At 32.8% G+C, this 17,094-nt stretch overlaps 1 protein-coding gene across 3 annotated transcripts; it reads left to right on the plus strand.

The window, feature by feature from the left end:
- The first annotated feature begins 1,156 nt into the window (after positions 1-1,156).
- On the plus strand, positions 1,157-8,683 carry LOC102614544 (transcription factor HBP-1b(c38)). Of its 3 annotated transcripts, none has more exons than XM_052433537.1 (11): positions 1,157-1,189; positions 2,842-2,945; positions 3,479-3,552; positions 3,648-3,842; positions 4,094-4,171; positions 4,267-4,326; positions 4,510-4,587; positions 4,896-4,947; positions 5,958-6,229; positions 6,774-7,022; positions 8,002-8,683. In XM_052433537.1, exons 2-11 carry the CDS (start codon positions 2,918-2,920, stop codon positions 8,146-8,148), a joined length of 1,233 nt encoding a protein of 410 aa, XP_052289497.1. In that variant the 5' UTR covers positions 1,157-1,189; positions 2,842-2,917; the 3' UTR covers positions 8,149-8,683. The 3 variants fall into 3 exon arrangements, with proteins under 3 accessions (XP_052289497.1, XP_006477494.1, XP_052289496.1); XM_006477431.4 differs by lacking the exon at positions 1,157-1,189 and adding an exon at positions 1,373-1,569; XM_052433536.1 differs by lacking the exon at positions 1,157-1,189 and adding an exon at positions 1,613-1,992.
- The last annotated feature ends 8,411 nt before the right edge of the window (positions 8,684-17,094 follow it).

The following is a 17,094-nucleotide window of genomic DNA, read 5'->3' on the forward strand; positions in this document are numbered from 1 at the left end:
TATGCACAAAAAAATAAAATTATGACCAAAATATTGTTATGATAAATTAAAAATTACATTTTCATTCAAAGGAGTTCAAGGGCAATTATAATATTAGTAGTTCAAATAAAATTAGGTGTAATTGTTATTCTAAGATTGTAATTTTATTTTTCATTAATCAATACTATGATCTATAAAATTATTATTATTATTATTAGGCTGGTGGGTTTAAAAAAGCACGTCAGACACACAGGCTTGAAAAAGGCACTCCAAGTACGTAGGCTTTTTTATACACGTCGGACATGTGAGCTTAAAGGAAAAAAAAAAAGATTGGTGGACTTTTTTTGACACGACCCACGGCACGGCACGAGTGAGCTTAAAGGAAAAAAAAGATTGATGGACTTTTTTGGACACGGCCCACGACACGGCACGAGCGGGCTCGTGCCGTGGGCCGTGCCGAACTCTTATAAAAAAAAAATGAGCATAGCACAGCACAGCCCACCCATTTGGTGGGTCGATATTTGGTGGCCGTGCCATGCCCATTGGCCATCATTATATCCAATACCAATTTCTTAATCAAGAGCACATATAAACCGTATTTGCATTAATCTTTTATATGTTGTCAATGCAAAATATACCTCTTTATTTGAATTATATAGTTTTAAAGGACACGTGTGTATAAGTGATTTATAGGTTTTAGCACTTATAGTAAAAAAATAAAAGTTCATCTTAAATTATTATAGGAATTAAAAAATCTCGGTTTCTTTGAGTATTAAAATTAAGTTCCGGACATTTCGTGCGACACATTAAAAATTGCGAGTCCTTACCTAACCCTGAAGAAGTTGACTTCACTGTAGTCAAGATTTATGTTTATTTCATGCATTTAAATTTTCTAAATCTCCCTCTTAAAAAAATAGCTTAATCACATCACACAAACTATAAATACATTCTGTATTAAAATAAGTAACAAACTTGATGAGGAAATAAAAATCCAAATTAATGATAAAATAAGAATTACTAGTGAAAAAATTGAAATAAATAAATAGAGCATTTTAAAAAAAATCAAAGCGGTAAAAGGAAAGGCAAAAAGTGGTGGCTTTGAAAAATGAAGAAAAAGGTTCGAGCAGAAAAAGACTTGGGGAGGAGAGGTTAGAATTATCTGACCGTCACGCTTCTTCTCACCCTTTAAAGAAAGTGCTCAAAATTGAAGGTACCCTTCTGTTCATTCTTTTATCTTTCTTTTTGCATTTTGTTTTTTAATTTACGTATGAGTAAACACACAAACTCATTAAAAAAAAAAAGAAAAAGAAAAACACACATACACCGAATACAAATTCATTTTTTTAAAATAAAAATACAATATTATATAATTTGATTACAAAAACCAACCAACTCATAATAAATTAATAATAATACAAACTATACTAGTCTTTTAGTCGGCCTACAATCAGAAAAAGTCAAAAGAGAATTTTGAGTATTTATCGTGAAACAAAAGCCTCTAATATTCAGCTTAGGTTTTTCCTTCTTAGTTTGAGCTCGATTCATTCAGTGTTATTTTCCTTCATAATGATTTTACTGTCAGCTTAAGAGGTTGGTCTTGAGGTTTATTTGTTACTTTCTTGCTACCAAAACGGCTTCGTTTTTTCTGTTCAGATTATATATAGTGATATTTGATTCCTGTTATGTTTTCGTAATTCCTCTTCAATTCTACAGAAGTGGGTTATAAGATATAAGAAGATATATATATATATATATATATTTTCCCGTTTTGTTAGTTTCTAGAGTTTCAAGTCTCAGGGAATTAGGTTTTAGTTAAGTTTGACTGCAGGATTTTTTAAGGGTTTTGATTTAATATAACTCTGTGTGTGTGTGTGTGTGTGTGTGTAGATATATCTATATGTTTTAGTTTCCTTAGTGTGAGGATGATGGTCAGGTGCCTTTCAATTCGAAGCTTATGTAAATTCTCACTTTGCTGAAGTTTTTAATGACCTTACTAGTTGGTATATAGTTAAGGTAGTTTTAGTTAATCAAGTATGCAGTTGAAATCAAATTCTGCCTTCTGTTTTTTTTTTTTTTTTTTTTTTTTTGAGAGAATTTATCAAAAATGGAATTTAGATATTAAAGTTTTATATTCATTTGAAGGGAGCTTAATGAAATTACTTGATTTCTAATTTGTCTACAATTGAATGAGCTAACTGCGTGGATCAGATGGTAACAGCCAAGAAATGATTGTGTAATGAATTTACTAGGCTTTCATAGTCATAGTTAGGAAAGAGAAGACTACAGCTCTATTTTGTCATTCATAAGGTCCATGTAGTAACATATATGATTAAGCCGTAAGGGCCTTTCAGATCAATGCCCACATCTGAATGTTTCTTCAAATTTGCCTATCTAGGTGCTTAAATGAAGCAAAATACTTGAAATGATTGTGTTTGGTTTTACAATGATGACTCTATATCTTGCCATCTTATTATTTACCATTTTTTCTGCTTGTTTTTTCTATTGATGTTGGTGGTTGTCAGCAATTAAACATTGGCTTTACATTGTTTTGTTCTTCCTATAAATTGTTGATAAAACTTGACCATAATGCAGTCATTGATAGGCTAGATTGGCCATTGTTTATTTAAAATGACTGTGCTCTGTAGGAGTTTAGTAACAGCTCAAATCTTGAAGTGGAATGGTATTGACACATTGTTAACGTAAACTGATATGGTTGGGATGACTCCATCTCCAATCAAGAAGTTAAAGCCGCCTTAGTACCTAATTTTTGTAAATGAGCTGTTGTACCAGGGAATTTCTGTTTTGCTTTCTGAATTGAATTTTGTTTTGGTGCTTGTGGATCTTATAACTTTTGGTATTCAGTGACCCAGAAGGAAACACTATTTACTCTTCTCGAATTCTGGAACTCAGAGCACAAGATCAATCTTTTGGAATTCACATGGAGAATGCTGTTGACCTTAGCAGAAGTATGCTGTAATTATTTTTGTTTCTGTTTGCCATATGCTAGAATTTTACTCTTGTTGATTTTTCAAGAACTACCTCATCAATGTTTTTTCAGTTACCCAGTTAGAAAGAAAATCGCATTGCTCAATTATCAGTAGCTACAGACCCATAATTAGAAGAAACAATTGATTTGTTTTATGGATTTAATGTGATCTTTTATCTCCATTTACCAGCCAATCTCTTCAATTTTCCTAAATGTTATTTCCTTGGTTATTTTTTTCCTGATTCATTGTTCATAAATATCTAGTTCCAACTGACTACCAGAGGCTCTAGAGAAAATACTACTAATAACTCAATTGTAGGGCATATCTCTCCCTAGCACACTAGCAGGAAGGGCAAAAAACATTAATGTTTAGTTTATGAATATGTTTTTTTAACTTCTTGTTCACGTTTTAGCTTGTTCTGAGGGCACTTATATGTGGTAGCTAAGTTCTTCTCTGGTTTATTGGCTCTAGATGCTGACCTATATTCTTTTCATGTTTTTGGTGTGTCCTAGATAGTGTATTTTATCAAATGAAGACAGGTAACCAGGCAGTAGGAACTGATGTCCAATTTGGCACCTTGAGTAAGGTGAATCTTTGGCCTTCACTTCATTTTATTATCCTGAGATTAATGAAATTTGAAGTTACTAAGTTCTCTTTCTCTCTGTGTCACTTTGGGATTAGACACTTGCCTCCTCAGATATAAACCTTTCGTCACATATTGTGGGGTCCCAGTCAATGCCACTACAAAAAGAACCTCAATCGAATTTGATTTCTGTATCTAGTGGTCATCGAGAGAACTGGGGGGAGTCCAACATGGCAGAAGCCAGTCCAATAACTGATACGTCAACAGATGATACAGAAGATAAAAATCAAAGGGTAATGACTCTTACTTTCAGCTTTGAGCATGTGCTGCTTCTTGGAAACAATTGAGTAGCGTGTTTCTTCCATCCCTGCAGCTTGCTCTTTTTTTTTTTTAATTCTTTGTGATCCTACTTGAAAACAAAAGTTCCTGCTTTTGCTATTGATAACTGTATTTATTATACTTATTTCAAATAAAAGGTCATCTTCCGTAGTGAATTTAACTACTACGAAATGGTGGATTCTAATTGTCTGATTCTCTTGTGCAGTTTGAAAGAGGTCAATTGACAGCTGTTGCAGCTTCTGATTCTAGTGACAAATCAAAAGAAAAATCAGGGGATCAGAAGGTTACATAGTTAAGCTAATTTTATTTATATAGCCACTTATCAGCGTAATTTTATACTTATAAATTAATTATTGTTCCCCTAATATTTATTTGCAGACGTTACGCCGGCTTGCTCAGAATCGTGAGGCTGCCAGGAAAAGCCGGTTACGGAAAAAGGTATTTCCTCCTGGGATAGAGTTTGGTCCTTGTTGTGCAAGCTGTTAATGTAAAATGGAAGTGTGGCTGTATGGTGCTCTTATTATTAGTTCTATTTTCTGTACAAAGACAGTGGTTGTATTGCATCTGCATATTCTACCAAGCTTCTAATAATCCTTCCCTTCCTCCCAACTTTTACTCCAGGCATATGTCCAACAACTGGAGAGCAGTCGGCTTAAACTTACTCAACTAGAGCAAGAGCTCCAGCGTGCTCGCCAGCAGGTTTGGATAATGTTGTTCCATTTATATAGTATGGCCTAAATATAGGCAGACTCCTGTAGTTTGCGAAACATCAATAACCTCCTCTGATAGGAGGTTTGTTACAGATTAAAGGTTACATTCTTGAAACAAATTTAAGATCATGTGGAAGTTCTCAGACAAACTATAGCTTTTCATGAGGAAGCTTCTGATGAATTTTAGAACTTTCAGGGCACACTTATATTTAGACCATACTATAGGAGATGTCCACAATATTTGCCTTTTTGTTTGCATCGGATACTATTATGTCTAATTAAGTTTCTTAATTGCAGGGTATATTCATTTCCAGTTCAGGAGATCAATCCCATTCAATGAGCGGCAATGGTATTTAAACTTCACTTACCTTTACTATTGTTTATAATTTGTTTAACAGTCTGGAAACTGATCAAGGCGATGATCTGTGACTTTTTAATGGTCTGCCGATATGTTCTGTGAGATCTGTGAGATCCAAGGAAAGCATTTAAAGTCTTGCTGCAACATCAAAGTTGCTTGTTCATAATTATATTGGATCAAAATCTCTGCTGCATGAGCTTAATATACTGTATGTCTTCTGAGATGTAATCTTTTGTCCATACTGATACGTTTTTAGTACTGCACAATGGTTTCTTAAAGATGTTGTTAGTTCTCTTTTTTGATGAAAATGAATTAGGGGAAATTGAGAAATACAAAAACATCAGAAACTATCAAAACTTACCATTTTGAAAAAGAGCCCCTCTCCCCTGCAACAGAAACCCTCCTCTAAACCTTCAAATTATCTCAGGACCGCCTCCCAACTTAAATTAACAACGTTTTTGTCACTTTATTATCTGTTTTGGATTGTTTCATGCGTAAACAATATTAGGAGGAATGGTGTCATAGATTGTAGTTGTAATTTAGTTAATAACAACATATCTCTTGTTTGGTGGATGACTTTGTCCCCTATTTTTATAAACTTTCTTTGATCTAGGAAATAAATTTAAATTTCAGTGCTATCAAACTGAGATGGTTTTAGAATTTTTTCTATGCTAGGAGTGCTATGAGTGTATCAATAGATCTACCCCTGTACGTCAGTTGAAGTATTCATTTATAGGCTAGGATATGTTCTCTAGATTTTTTTAGCAAAAATAGTGAAATTTGATCTTATATGTTGGTTGATGGCGGATGTACACCTGTCCAGTATCTTTATATTTATCAGTGATTATTGTTGTGGTGAGTAGAATAAATTTAGCGTTAATGGTTTTTTCTGAGTTTGTGATCTTGGTCAGCTTGATAATTATAAGCCAAGATCACTACTGCACTAACACATCTCCAAAGCGGTATTGTGATTATATTGCTGACACCTGGATGATCTGCAGGTGCAGCAGCATTTGATGTAGAATATTCTCGCTGGCTTGAAGAGCACAACAGGCATATAGTTGAGCTAAGGGCTGCAGTCAATTCACATGCAGGGGACACTGAACTCCGTACTATCGTTGACAACGTTACATCACACTTTGATGAAATTTTCAGGCTTAAAGGCATTGCTTCAAAGGCTGATGTCTTCCACATCTTGTCAGGAATGTGGAAGACACCAGCAGAAAGGTGTTTTATGTGGATTGGTGGGTTTCGGTCATCTGAGCTCCTTAAGGTGAGTAGACTGCTCATCGCTATTGTTCCTACGGGCATCTGGCTTCTCTTTTTCTTTTATTTTTTATTTTTTTGGGTAGTTGTGGATTTGGTTGCTAAGTTGGGCAGAGGTGGTGTGAGGGGTTCATCTATATCTTCACTAGTGGAATTAAGACACAAGTACTTTTCAAATTTGGATATGTAACAAAGGCAAATAAATTATTGTTGTGAAATTTTATTTTTGATTGACATGAAGTTTATGCAAGAGAGAATTGTAGGAGAAAGCACTGGTTTTGAAAGATTGATATTTAACCGTTAAGTGTGTTGTGTTTCTTTAATTTTATAGGCTTTTTCTGTATTTTCTTTAGAACCATCATCGTTGGTTTTTTGCTTAAAGCCTCGTCCCTAACTTTTTTCTGTTGAATCACTGCAGCAAAGGCAATTTCAATTGGCCATTCTGTTTTCAGCTGAATTTATGTTATTTCAAGTTTTATTATGCGTCACATTTGCATTTCTACCAATCAATTTTTGTGCTCTGCTTTTGAGCTGAATCAATGCTCTTGCAGCTTCTTGTGAATCAGTTGGAGCCTTTAACCGAGCAGCAGTTGGTAGGCATCTATAATTTGCAGCAGTCATCCCAACAGGCAGAAGATGCTCTGTCACAAGGGATGGATGCATTGCAGCAATCTCTGGCTGAGACATTGGCCAATGGGTCACCCAGCCCATCGGGAACATCTGGGAATGTTGCAAACTACATGGGTCAAATGGCCATGGCAATGGGAAAGCTAGGAACTCTTGAAGGGTTTCTTCGTCAGGTAATTTCTTTTAAATTAATTAAGCTTGCTTGTTTTATGATGCCAGTACCAGTTTGAAGAATAATTAACATTTCCAAAGAAAATAAATAAAAGTAAAGATGTGAAATGAAAGGTCGGTGCCTCAAGGTGGGTTTTCAAGTAGCTTTTGTCAGAATCTTCTTTTCATTTTCTTTTTGACTTATTGGCAAAAGCTTGGTACTCTGAAGGTGAGATAGTTGTGGTATTTTAACCTTGTATAGACTTTCTCTTGTCAAACAAAAGCAATAAATGTAAAAGTCATATACAAAGTAAACAGATCATACATATGTGGGCTTACCACAAATAGTCACACTTCGCTTTTGACATAGGCTAACCACCAGACTGCTCTGGAATTTGGTAACCGCTGGAGACAAGAACGATTAAGTACCATAAGGCATAGAGTTGGTTGGTGTGTGCACATTTACATTATTGGATTCCCCCCCCCCAAAAAAAGAAAAAAAACAAAAAAGAGTTATTGCTGATCCTAAATAATGTATTTGAACAGCTAGTATTCTTTTTTGTTCTTAATTATAATTGTATGACACAATTCATCAATCTGATTTTGGTGATATAGACAAATATATATTCTTTGGTCCCAATCATTCGCAATATTTTTGGATTCACCTTTTCTTTTTCCTGACTTTTCAAATTGATTTCTTTTGGAGGAAAAGTTCAATTTGGTTGTTACATGGCAAATTGTTTTACACTTTAGTCTGTTCCTTTTCCTTACATGATTTGCTGTGATGAAATTGTTTAATTCTCATGTTTTGCAAGTTCATGGGGTTATAGTGTGGCATGTTTTATACGAGTTATTATTAGATGCCAGAGTTATTTATTTCTTTCTGTCATTTAGGGTTAATAATAAATGGTCTTGAGCTGCATGCTCAATCCCTTCTGCCTGTCTTCCTTCCCATATGACAACTGTCATTTCTAATTATTGTTTATCTCTTGCAATCACCAGGCTGATAATCTACGTCAGCAAACTCTACAACAGATGCATCGTATATTGACCACCCGACAATCAGCTCGTGCGTTGCTCGCAATAAATGATTACTTCTCTAGGCTTAGAGCCCTCAGTTCTCTCTGGCTGGCCCGGCCACGGGAGTGAGAGACAGTTCCCCTTCAAAAAGTTATTCTGAAGGGTATATGACTTGGTAGATGATTAAATTATAACCACAAGTTTCTGCAGTGACAATACAAATTAATACTGGTTAGAGCTCCTCTGTTCTATATCGTTAAGGAGCAATGGAATGGCTCACATTTGCTGTATTTATAGGTTCCATCTATATCTGTAGCTTTAGATATGTTCATTTAGGTTTTGTATGCTTATTGTGTTGTAAAATAGTGCTAATAATCTGGTAATGCTTGATGTTTGTTAGAATTGAGAAATGAATATAGGTTTGTATGTAACATAGGGTATAGTTTTCAACTTCTTTATCGGAATTCAGATGATAAAATCAGGTTGAAAGAGTATTCATTTGGAAGTGTTCATTTTCTTCTGGCATTTGGTCATTTCATACTCTGAATGTAAATTGCCCAGACCCTTGCACATTTTTCAGTTAACTGCAGTGTAGAAAACTCTTTCCTCTATTTGTGTGTCTTATTATTTTCAAATGTATGGAAAACATTTAAGTGATTCTGTATCTGATCTTTTTCTTCTCTTTAGTTCAGTATATTGTTAAGATTGTTTTATGATTGCTACTCTTTTAAACGAAATGAAAACGTTGTACTAGCATATTATGAATCAGTTTCTTATTTTATCTCATTTAATTTCTTCTTGGTTTTGTTTCGTTGGTTTGGATTATTTGCACCCTAAAATTTATTATAATCATTTTTCTTCTACGTTCATCTGTTATATTTGAAAAGTTAATTTTTAGTTTGTACATTCTTTGAAATGTTAGAAAAGAAAATCCTTAGTAATTAAACTCTTTACATTAATAATTTTTATTTACTCTGCACTTTTATGAGAATTCTTAAAGAAAGATTTGAAGAATTTTTTTCTTCTTTTACAACAATGAAATTGTAAAACAAATTTATTTAGAACATTTTATTTTATTTTATTTTTGGCACCTCGAAATGGGAATGGAGCTTGTGGGATTTGTTTATTCGTGGGATTGGAAATGGGAGTAAAGAATGAGAATTATTGATATTATTTATCTTTTTTTTTTGGCACCTCGAAATGGGAATGGAGCTTGTAGGATTTGCTAAATTTGGGAATGAGAAATAAGAATTTCATTCCCACGAGATCATTGCCCATTCCTTGGTTTGACATTTTTGCCTTCATATAATTTTTAAAATTTCAATTTTATTCCCTTTACAAAATGAAAAATGATAATAATTTTATCAAATTATTATTATTATTATTATTATTATTATTATTATTATTATTATTATTATTATTAAAATAAAAATATTAATATAGTTAGAATACAATTGTTAATGCAATTGTAAGCTAAGCAATAATGAATTAGAAGTTTCTTGATCCAAAAATGTCTATTTTATGGCATGATCGCCCCGTGGCCCAAGATCTATGATGATCTATAAAACTATTAAGAAATGGACACTCATTATACAACCAGAAGATTCTATTGTCCAACGAGATTAGTTGTACAACTTGCTCATAGTATATTTGTTGTTAGACCATCCCCTTTTAAGATTGAATTTCTCCAAATTTTCTTTAAAGAATTCATGAGGATATATGTGGCCAATCCATCATCAACTTGACTGCTTTGTTTTTTTATGGTTTTGATTAATGCATCTACAGGTGGTCACATGTTTGTTTGTTGTCCTATGTAATATTGCATTTACTAGATTGCTCGCTCAAATTATAATATTAAGGGCATAGTTTCTAGATTATCTAATCAAAGCCATATGTTTTGATAATACAGGTGAGTTCATTTTTAAAACATTTGATGACTGTTATACATCTGTTGGAATTGATGTAGAATATCTAATTTTACATGTAGATACACAAAATGGATTGGTAGAATCATTGATTAAATGATTTCAAGTAGTTATACGAACTTTACTGTTACGTACATTATTATCAATATCCATATAAGGTCATGTTATTTTACATACTGCAACATTAATTCGTCTTAGACCCTATTCTTATCATTAATATTCTCAATTACAACTTGTGTTCGGTTATCTCTATATTTCCTATCGATGCACATTTGGTTATGTTGTGTAATTCCTACCTCACCCCTACAATGCACAAATATGGGACCTCTAAGTAATCTAGGGATCTATATTAGGTAGGGATCTATATTAAGGTTAATTCTCCTTCGATTATCAGATATTTGGATTCTATGACAGGTGATCCTTTTACCATACAACTTTGTGGATTATCACTTCGATGACACATTTTTCTTGCCATTAGGGGAATAAAATGTGCCTTCTAAAGTAAGAAATGAATTTTTTTTAGAAAATTTTCACCATGTCTCATTTAAATTTTTACGCCAGCCAATGTCAAACTAAAGTGCGAAGGATAATTCATTTGTAGCAAATGTAAAACAATTGCAACATGCATTTATAGATCCATCAAAAGTAATTAAGTCAACATATTTTAGTTGTTAATACATTAGTCTGGATGATTGTTCCTATTGAACAATCACGTGTAAAGGCAGCTAATGAATTATATGTTGCACGTCCTAAAGCGTGGTAAACAATTTGGTTCTAAAGATACTATTCCTCAAAAAAGGAGAATAAAAATCTGGATTCAAAAGAAAATAATACTTAAGTAATAAATGTTCCCACATTACTTGAATCACTAGATTTAGATAAACGGATTTTCCTAAAAGAGATATTGAATCAAAGGAGACTTATATCCTAGAACAGACATAAATCTCTAGAGTGATAAAAGTCCTTAGAGAGACATGAGCCTTGAAAGAGACACAAAATTCCAAAAATAAAGAAAAAGCCGTCAAATTATACTTTTACAAAAGAAATGTGGGTCGTAATAAAATTATCATCGATAGTGTATTTTCATTTAGAGTAGTTACTAAAATTACAAATGATTTTGAGCCTAACTATTGATGAATGTAGACAAATGCATAATTAAAGCATAATTGACTTCTCCAGCCAAATTTGAAGTATTTAAATTTATAGTCAAGATATTCGAAGATGTTAAACTTGTTGGATACAAATAGATATTTGTGAGAAAGTATAATAAATATAATAAAATCACAAAATGAAAGTGCGACTAGTAGTACAAAATTTCTCCCAGAGACTTAGCATTAATTATGAAGATACACATTTTCCAGTAATATATAGCATTATGATTATGGATTCACGTGGATGTGGTTAGAAATTAATCTTTTCATTTAGTTGCCTCCACCATTTGTCCTTTTTATTCCATTAATTTCAATCCATTTGATTTCAAATAACATATGAACGAGCATGTTTGGTTTTGTCTTGTCATTTTGACAAGTTACGTTTGTTTGTTTTGGCAGTTCTTTTCTTTTGCTTTTGTGGCCTCCACCTTGTGTAGTGGCCACTTGATTCAACATAATGGCTAATACTACTACTGTTGCAGAGACTAAAGTGATGGATGCGTGTGCTCAGTTGTTGATTGATGAGGAAGAGGAGGTTGGTCTGGTTTTCAAGGAGGATGAGATTCAGGCTGAGAGTGAGGGAAGACTTGATCTTCGATTCTGTTTGGTGGGGCGTTTTCTTACCGATAAGGCTATCAAATTTCCAGCGATGAAGAATACAATGACAGCTTTATGGAGGCCTGGAAAGGGTATTTGCATCAAAGATCTATCACCTACTTTGTTTATATTCCAATTTTTCCATGAGGTGGATATCCAAAGAGTGATGGATTCTGGTCCTTGGACATTTGACCAACATTTGTTTATTACGAAACGTTTGGGAATGGATGAACAGCCACAGAGTGTGCCTCTATTTCACACTTCTTTTTGGGTCCAAGTTTATAACCTTCCAATTGGTTTCCTCACGGAAAAAGTATTACAAATTTATTTTTGGCTTAGAAATTGATCAATTTTAAAAATCATTTAACTTTTCAATAAGCCAATTAGTGCATGAAACATATATGCATACAAGACCAAACATATGAAATCGTATCAAACAATGATGTCAATTTTATAAATGAACGATGATATAACACAATTAATAGCACAAGAATTCACACATATAATTCATTCATCATGTGTATATTTTACACAATCATGAAACATATAAGCATTCAAAGATTAATAATTCAAGCATATCACTCATTTATCAAGCATAGGCATTACATAATCATCAAAATCAAACAAAGCTATCATGATGAGTTGACAAGCTATCATCTTATATATATAACCATGCATCATGATAAAGCACTCAATGTTAAACACAATTCAATCATGTAAACATACAAGTAAACTTTCACAAATTCAAGTTATTATCCATTTATCATGATCTATTCAACAAAATTAATATGGCAAGAATTATTACCAAAACAATTAAATCATCTTGCCTCATCTTTTTCTCCTAGATCATGCTCAAGTGATTATCCTCATAAGCTTCATCAAGGAACTCTCCACCATTCCTTAATTGTGGTACCTACAAAGAAAACATTCACGTTGTGCCATTTGGTACCCAAATACTCTTGGGTCCTTGAGTGTTAGCAATGATTCCTTTTGGAACCCAAATACATTTTGCTCCATAATACACATTTCTTTTAATTGGACATCTATTCTTCATATGACCATTTTGATTGCAATAATGACATACAATTTGATCATTAATGGAGGTAGTTTTAACAAAATAACTCTTATAATATTTTTGTTTCAAATTTGGCTTATAACCAATACCTCCTTTATCAAACACACATTTTTGTGAATTAAGCAAATTATCCAACATCTTTTGCTCATTTGTGAATTTTAACACAATTTGATTTAGTTCATTGCTTTTCTTCTTAAGCACTTCATTTTCTTTCATTAATTTATCAACATGTGGTTTTTCATGCTCATACAAAATACTTTGTTTACTTTTAAATGATGCAATCCTATCATGTAACAATTCATTATCTAATTTCAATTCTTTGATCTTTTCATTTAATGAATCATTGCATTTTTGTAAAGCATCATTTTCATTTTTCAAGTCATCTACATATGATTCTAGATGCTTGTGTGAAGTGCTAAATTTCTCATTTGATAATGCAACTTCATCATGTAATGTTTTATTCTCTAATTCTAATTCCTTTATCTTCTCATTCAATGAATCAATGCATTTTTGCATGGTATCCTTTTCATTTGTAAGTTCTAGCATTTTCTTCTTAAGGCATGCATTCTTTTTATCAAGTTTCATCCACTCATCATGCAATTCTTTAAAAGCATCATGTAATTCATCATAAGTAGAAAGATCATTTACCTCATCAAGTTCATCATCTGATTCATCTTTAATTGCCATAAGTGCCAAATTCGACACTTCATGAAATTCCTCCTCGCTTGTAGTCTCCTCGTACACAATTTCAAGTTTTCTCCAAATTTCATAAGCATTAGAACAATTTGAAACTCTATGAAATTCCTTTTTATCTAAGGCACAAAATAAAGCATTCATAGCCTTGGAATTTAAAGACATATTTTTCTTATCCAACTCATTTAAAACATTCTCCCTAGGAATGAATGAACCATCACAAACTATTTTTCATATTTCACAATCTAAGGCTTGTAAAAACACTCTCATCCTAGTTTTCCAATAAGGATAGTCATTACCATCAAAGAATGGAGGTCTAGTGGTGGATTGGCCTTCCATGAAAGTTGAACTAATTTGGGTTGCTATTGATCTTTAACTCTAGACGATTAAGTCTACGCAAGAGCACCTCGCTCTGATACCAAATGAAATACTAACTCGGCAACCCAAGAGGGGGGTGAATTGGGATTTTAAAAATTATCCTAGGCAAACCACACAACAATTTAATCTAATGCCTTAATAAATTCGAAAACAATAAATTCAATAAAAGCACAATAATAAATGAATAAGGGAAGAGAAAGCAAACTCAAGGATTTTTACGTGGTTCGGCAATCCCCGCCTACGTCCACGCCTCCAAGCACACCGGGCTTGAGGATTTCACTATCCAGCCTTTCCAAGGCTTCAAACGTTTACAATTGACTTCAAGGTGTCAATGAACCTTTACAACAAGAGATTATATCTCCAATCTCTTCACCCCAAGTTTTTCTCACACTTGTACTCTCACAATTTGATGAGAAATGAAAAATACAACAATGAATCTCTCTTTAAGAGTGGATATACAAATTGAAGAACAAAGATGATTTAAGGAATGATGATTCACGAAGTTGAAGCTCAATATATATTGTGTGTACTTGTTCTTGCTTGCTTGGATTTTCCAAAAATGAATTGGTTTTGAGTTTATATAGTTTGAGCTCACAAACTAGCCGTTACTCAAATTCTAGGCGTATCCGGTTTGCCGGTTATGGAATCCGGTAAGCCGGATTTATGTTAACGTTAAGGCAAAATTCAAAATTCTGTCTATCCGGCTTGCCGGTTTCGGAATCCGGTAAGCCGTTTGCGTTCTGGATGCATTTTGCCCCGAATCCGGTTTTCCAATTTTTATAACCAGTAAGCCGCTTGCTACAGTAACCTGCACAGTGCACTATTTTTTGAAATTATACTTTGACCCTAAAACTTTACAAAACTGTACTACGGCCCAAAACGTTGTGAAACTTTACAAATAAGTCCAATTTCAGAATTTCTAAATAATGCTTTGTTAATCACAAAACTTTTTGAAATTATAATATAGCCAAAAAATACTATGACACTTTTCAAATAAGTCATTTACCAAAATTTCAAGCAATACTTGTTTATTTCAAAGTTTTCAAAATTCTTTCAATTAAACCATAAACTTTGAAAAGCAACCAATTTCATAAAATCATTTTTCCATTAAATATGAAACATTTATAATGTGAAAATAATGATTTATTTAAAAAGAATAAAAACAATCAATTTCATAAAATAATTTTTCCATTAAATATAAAACTTTTATAATGTAAAAATAATGATTTATTTAAAAAGAATATTAAATAATTTGGGCTTTAAAGATTAATCATTCTTAATCTTGTTTGTTATCATCAAAATCAATATTATGGAAACATATATGTTAACAATCTCCCCTTTTTTTATGATGACAAACATTTCATGTATTTAAACAATTATTTTTCATAAAATCATTTTTCCATTAAATATAAAACATTTATAATGTGAAAATAATGGTTTATTTAAAATATATAAAAAATAATTTGAGCTTAAAAGATTAATCATTCTTAATCTTGTTTGTCATCATCAAAATCAATATTATAAAAACATATATGTTAACAATGCCAACCACAACTGCCATTTGAGTCTCCTTATTCCCATTGACTTCCACTCCATAATCACCTCTATGTTTGGAACTATCCGATATTATGGGATATCGGATAGTAATGAAATACTAACTAGGCACCTCGCTCTGATACCAAATGAAATACTAACTAGGCAACCCAAGAGGGGGTGGATTGGGATTTTAAAAATTATCCTAGGCAAACCACACAACAATTTAATCTAATGCCTTAATAAATTCGAAAACAATAAATTCAATAAAAGCACAATAATAAATGAGTAAGGGAAGAGAAAACAAACTCAAGGATTTTTACGTGGTTCGGCAATCCCCGCCTACGTCTACGCCTCCAAGCACACCGGGCTTGAGGATTTCACTATCCAGCCTTTCCAAGGCTTCAAACGTTTACAATTGACTTCAAGGTGTCAATGAACCTTTACAACAAGAGATTATATCTCCAATCTCTTCACCCCAAGTGTTTCTCACACTTGTACTCTCACAATTTGATGAGAAATGAAAAATACAACAATGAATCTCTCTTTAAGAGTGGATATACAAATTGAAGAACAAAGATAATTTAATGAATGATGATTCACGAAGTTGCAGCTCAATATATGTTGTGTGCACTTGTTATTGCTTACTTGGATTTTCCAAAAATGAATTGATTTTGAATTTATATAGTTTGAGCTCACAAACTAGCCGTTACTCACATTCTAGGCGTATCTGGTTTGCCTGTTATGGAATCCGGTAAGCTGGATTTATGTTACCGTTAAGGCAAAATTCAAAATTCTGTCTATCCGGCTTGCCGGTTTCGGAATCTGGTAAGCCGTTTGCGTTCTGGATGTATTTTGCCCCGAATTCGGTTTTCCAGTTTTTATAACCGGTAAGCCTCTTGCTACAGTAACCTGCACAATGCACTATTTTTTGAAATTACAGTTTGACCCTAAAACTTTATAAAACTGTACTACGGCCCAAAACGTTATGAAACTTTGCAAATAAGTCCAATTTCAGAATTTCTAAATAATGCTTTGTTAATCACAAAACTTTTTGAAATTATGATATAGCCAAAAATGCTATGACACTTTTCAAATAAGTCCTTTACCAAAATTTCAAGCAATACTTGTTTATTTCAAAGTTTTCAAAATTCTTTCAATTAAACCATAAACTTTGAAAAACAACCAATTTCATAAAATCATTTTTCCATTAAATATGAAACATTTATAATGTGAAAATAATGATTTATTTAAAAAGAATAAAAACAATCAATTTCATAAAATAATTTTTCCATTAAATATAAAACCTTTATAATGTAAAAATAATAATTTATTTAAAAAGAATATTAAATAATTTGGGCTTTAAAGATTAATCATTCTTAATCTTGTTTGTTATCATCAAAATCAATATTATGGAAACATATATGTTAACAGGCACGCCAACTCATAGTCAACTGAACAAGAAAGGTAAGAATGTAGCCCATGCTCATCATGCTAGGAGCTTACCTAAAAGAGGTGTTGTTGAAGTGGAACAAGGTATGATTGTTAAGGACACTAAAAAGAGGAGGGCTCAAATTGGGCTGGAATTTACAGAGGGGCCAGACATGAATGATTCTTCTAGTTTAATGAACATAGATGTGGATCCAAAAAACGGGCTAGCAGTGGGACATGTATTTCAGACCCACCGACAACAATGAGTACCCTTAGTTGGAACTATCGTGGG

The sequence above is a fragment of the Citrus sinensis genome, chromosome 9 (genome assembly GCF_022201045.2).
Source record: "Citrus sinensis cultivar Valencia sweet orange chromosome 9, DVS_A1.0, whole genome shotgun sequence".
Classification (NCBI taxonomy): Eukaryota; Viridiplantae; Streptophyta; class Magnoliopsida; order Sapindales; family Rutaceae; genus Citrus; species Citrus sinensis.

What these genes read in the sequence shown, in the direction of transcription:
- LOC102614544 (XM_052433537.1), top strand. Translation starts at nt 2,918, where the DNA reads ATGGAGAATGCTGTTGACCTTAGCAGAA. An exon ending in AATTTGGCACCTTGAGTAAG is followed by an intron (nt 3,553 to 3,647) that starts GTGAATCTTTGG and finishes CTTTGGGATTAG; the next exon opens with ACACTTGCCTCCTCAGATAT. An exon ending in CAGAAGATAAAAATCAAAGG is followed by an intron (nt 3,843 to 4,093) that starts GTAATGACTCTT and finishes TCTCTTGTGCAG; the next exon opens with TTTGAAAGAGGTCAATTGAC.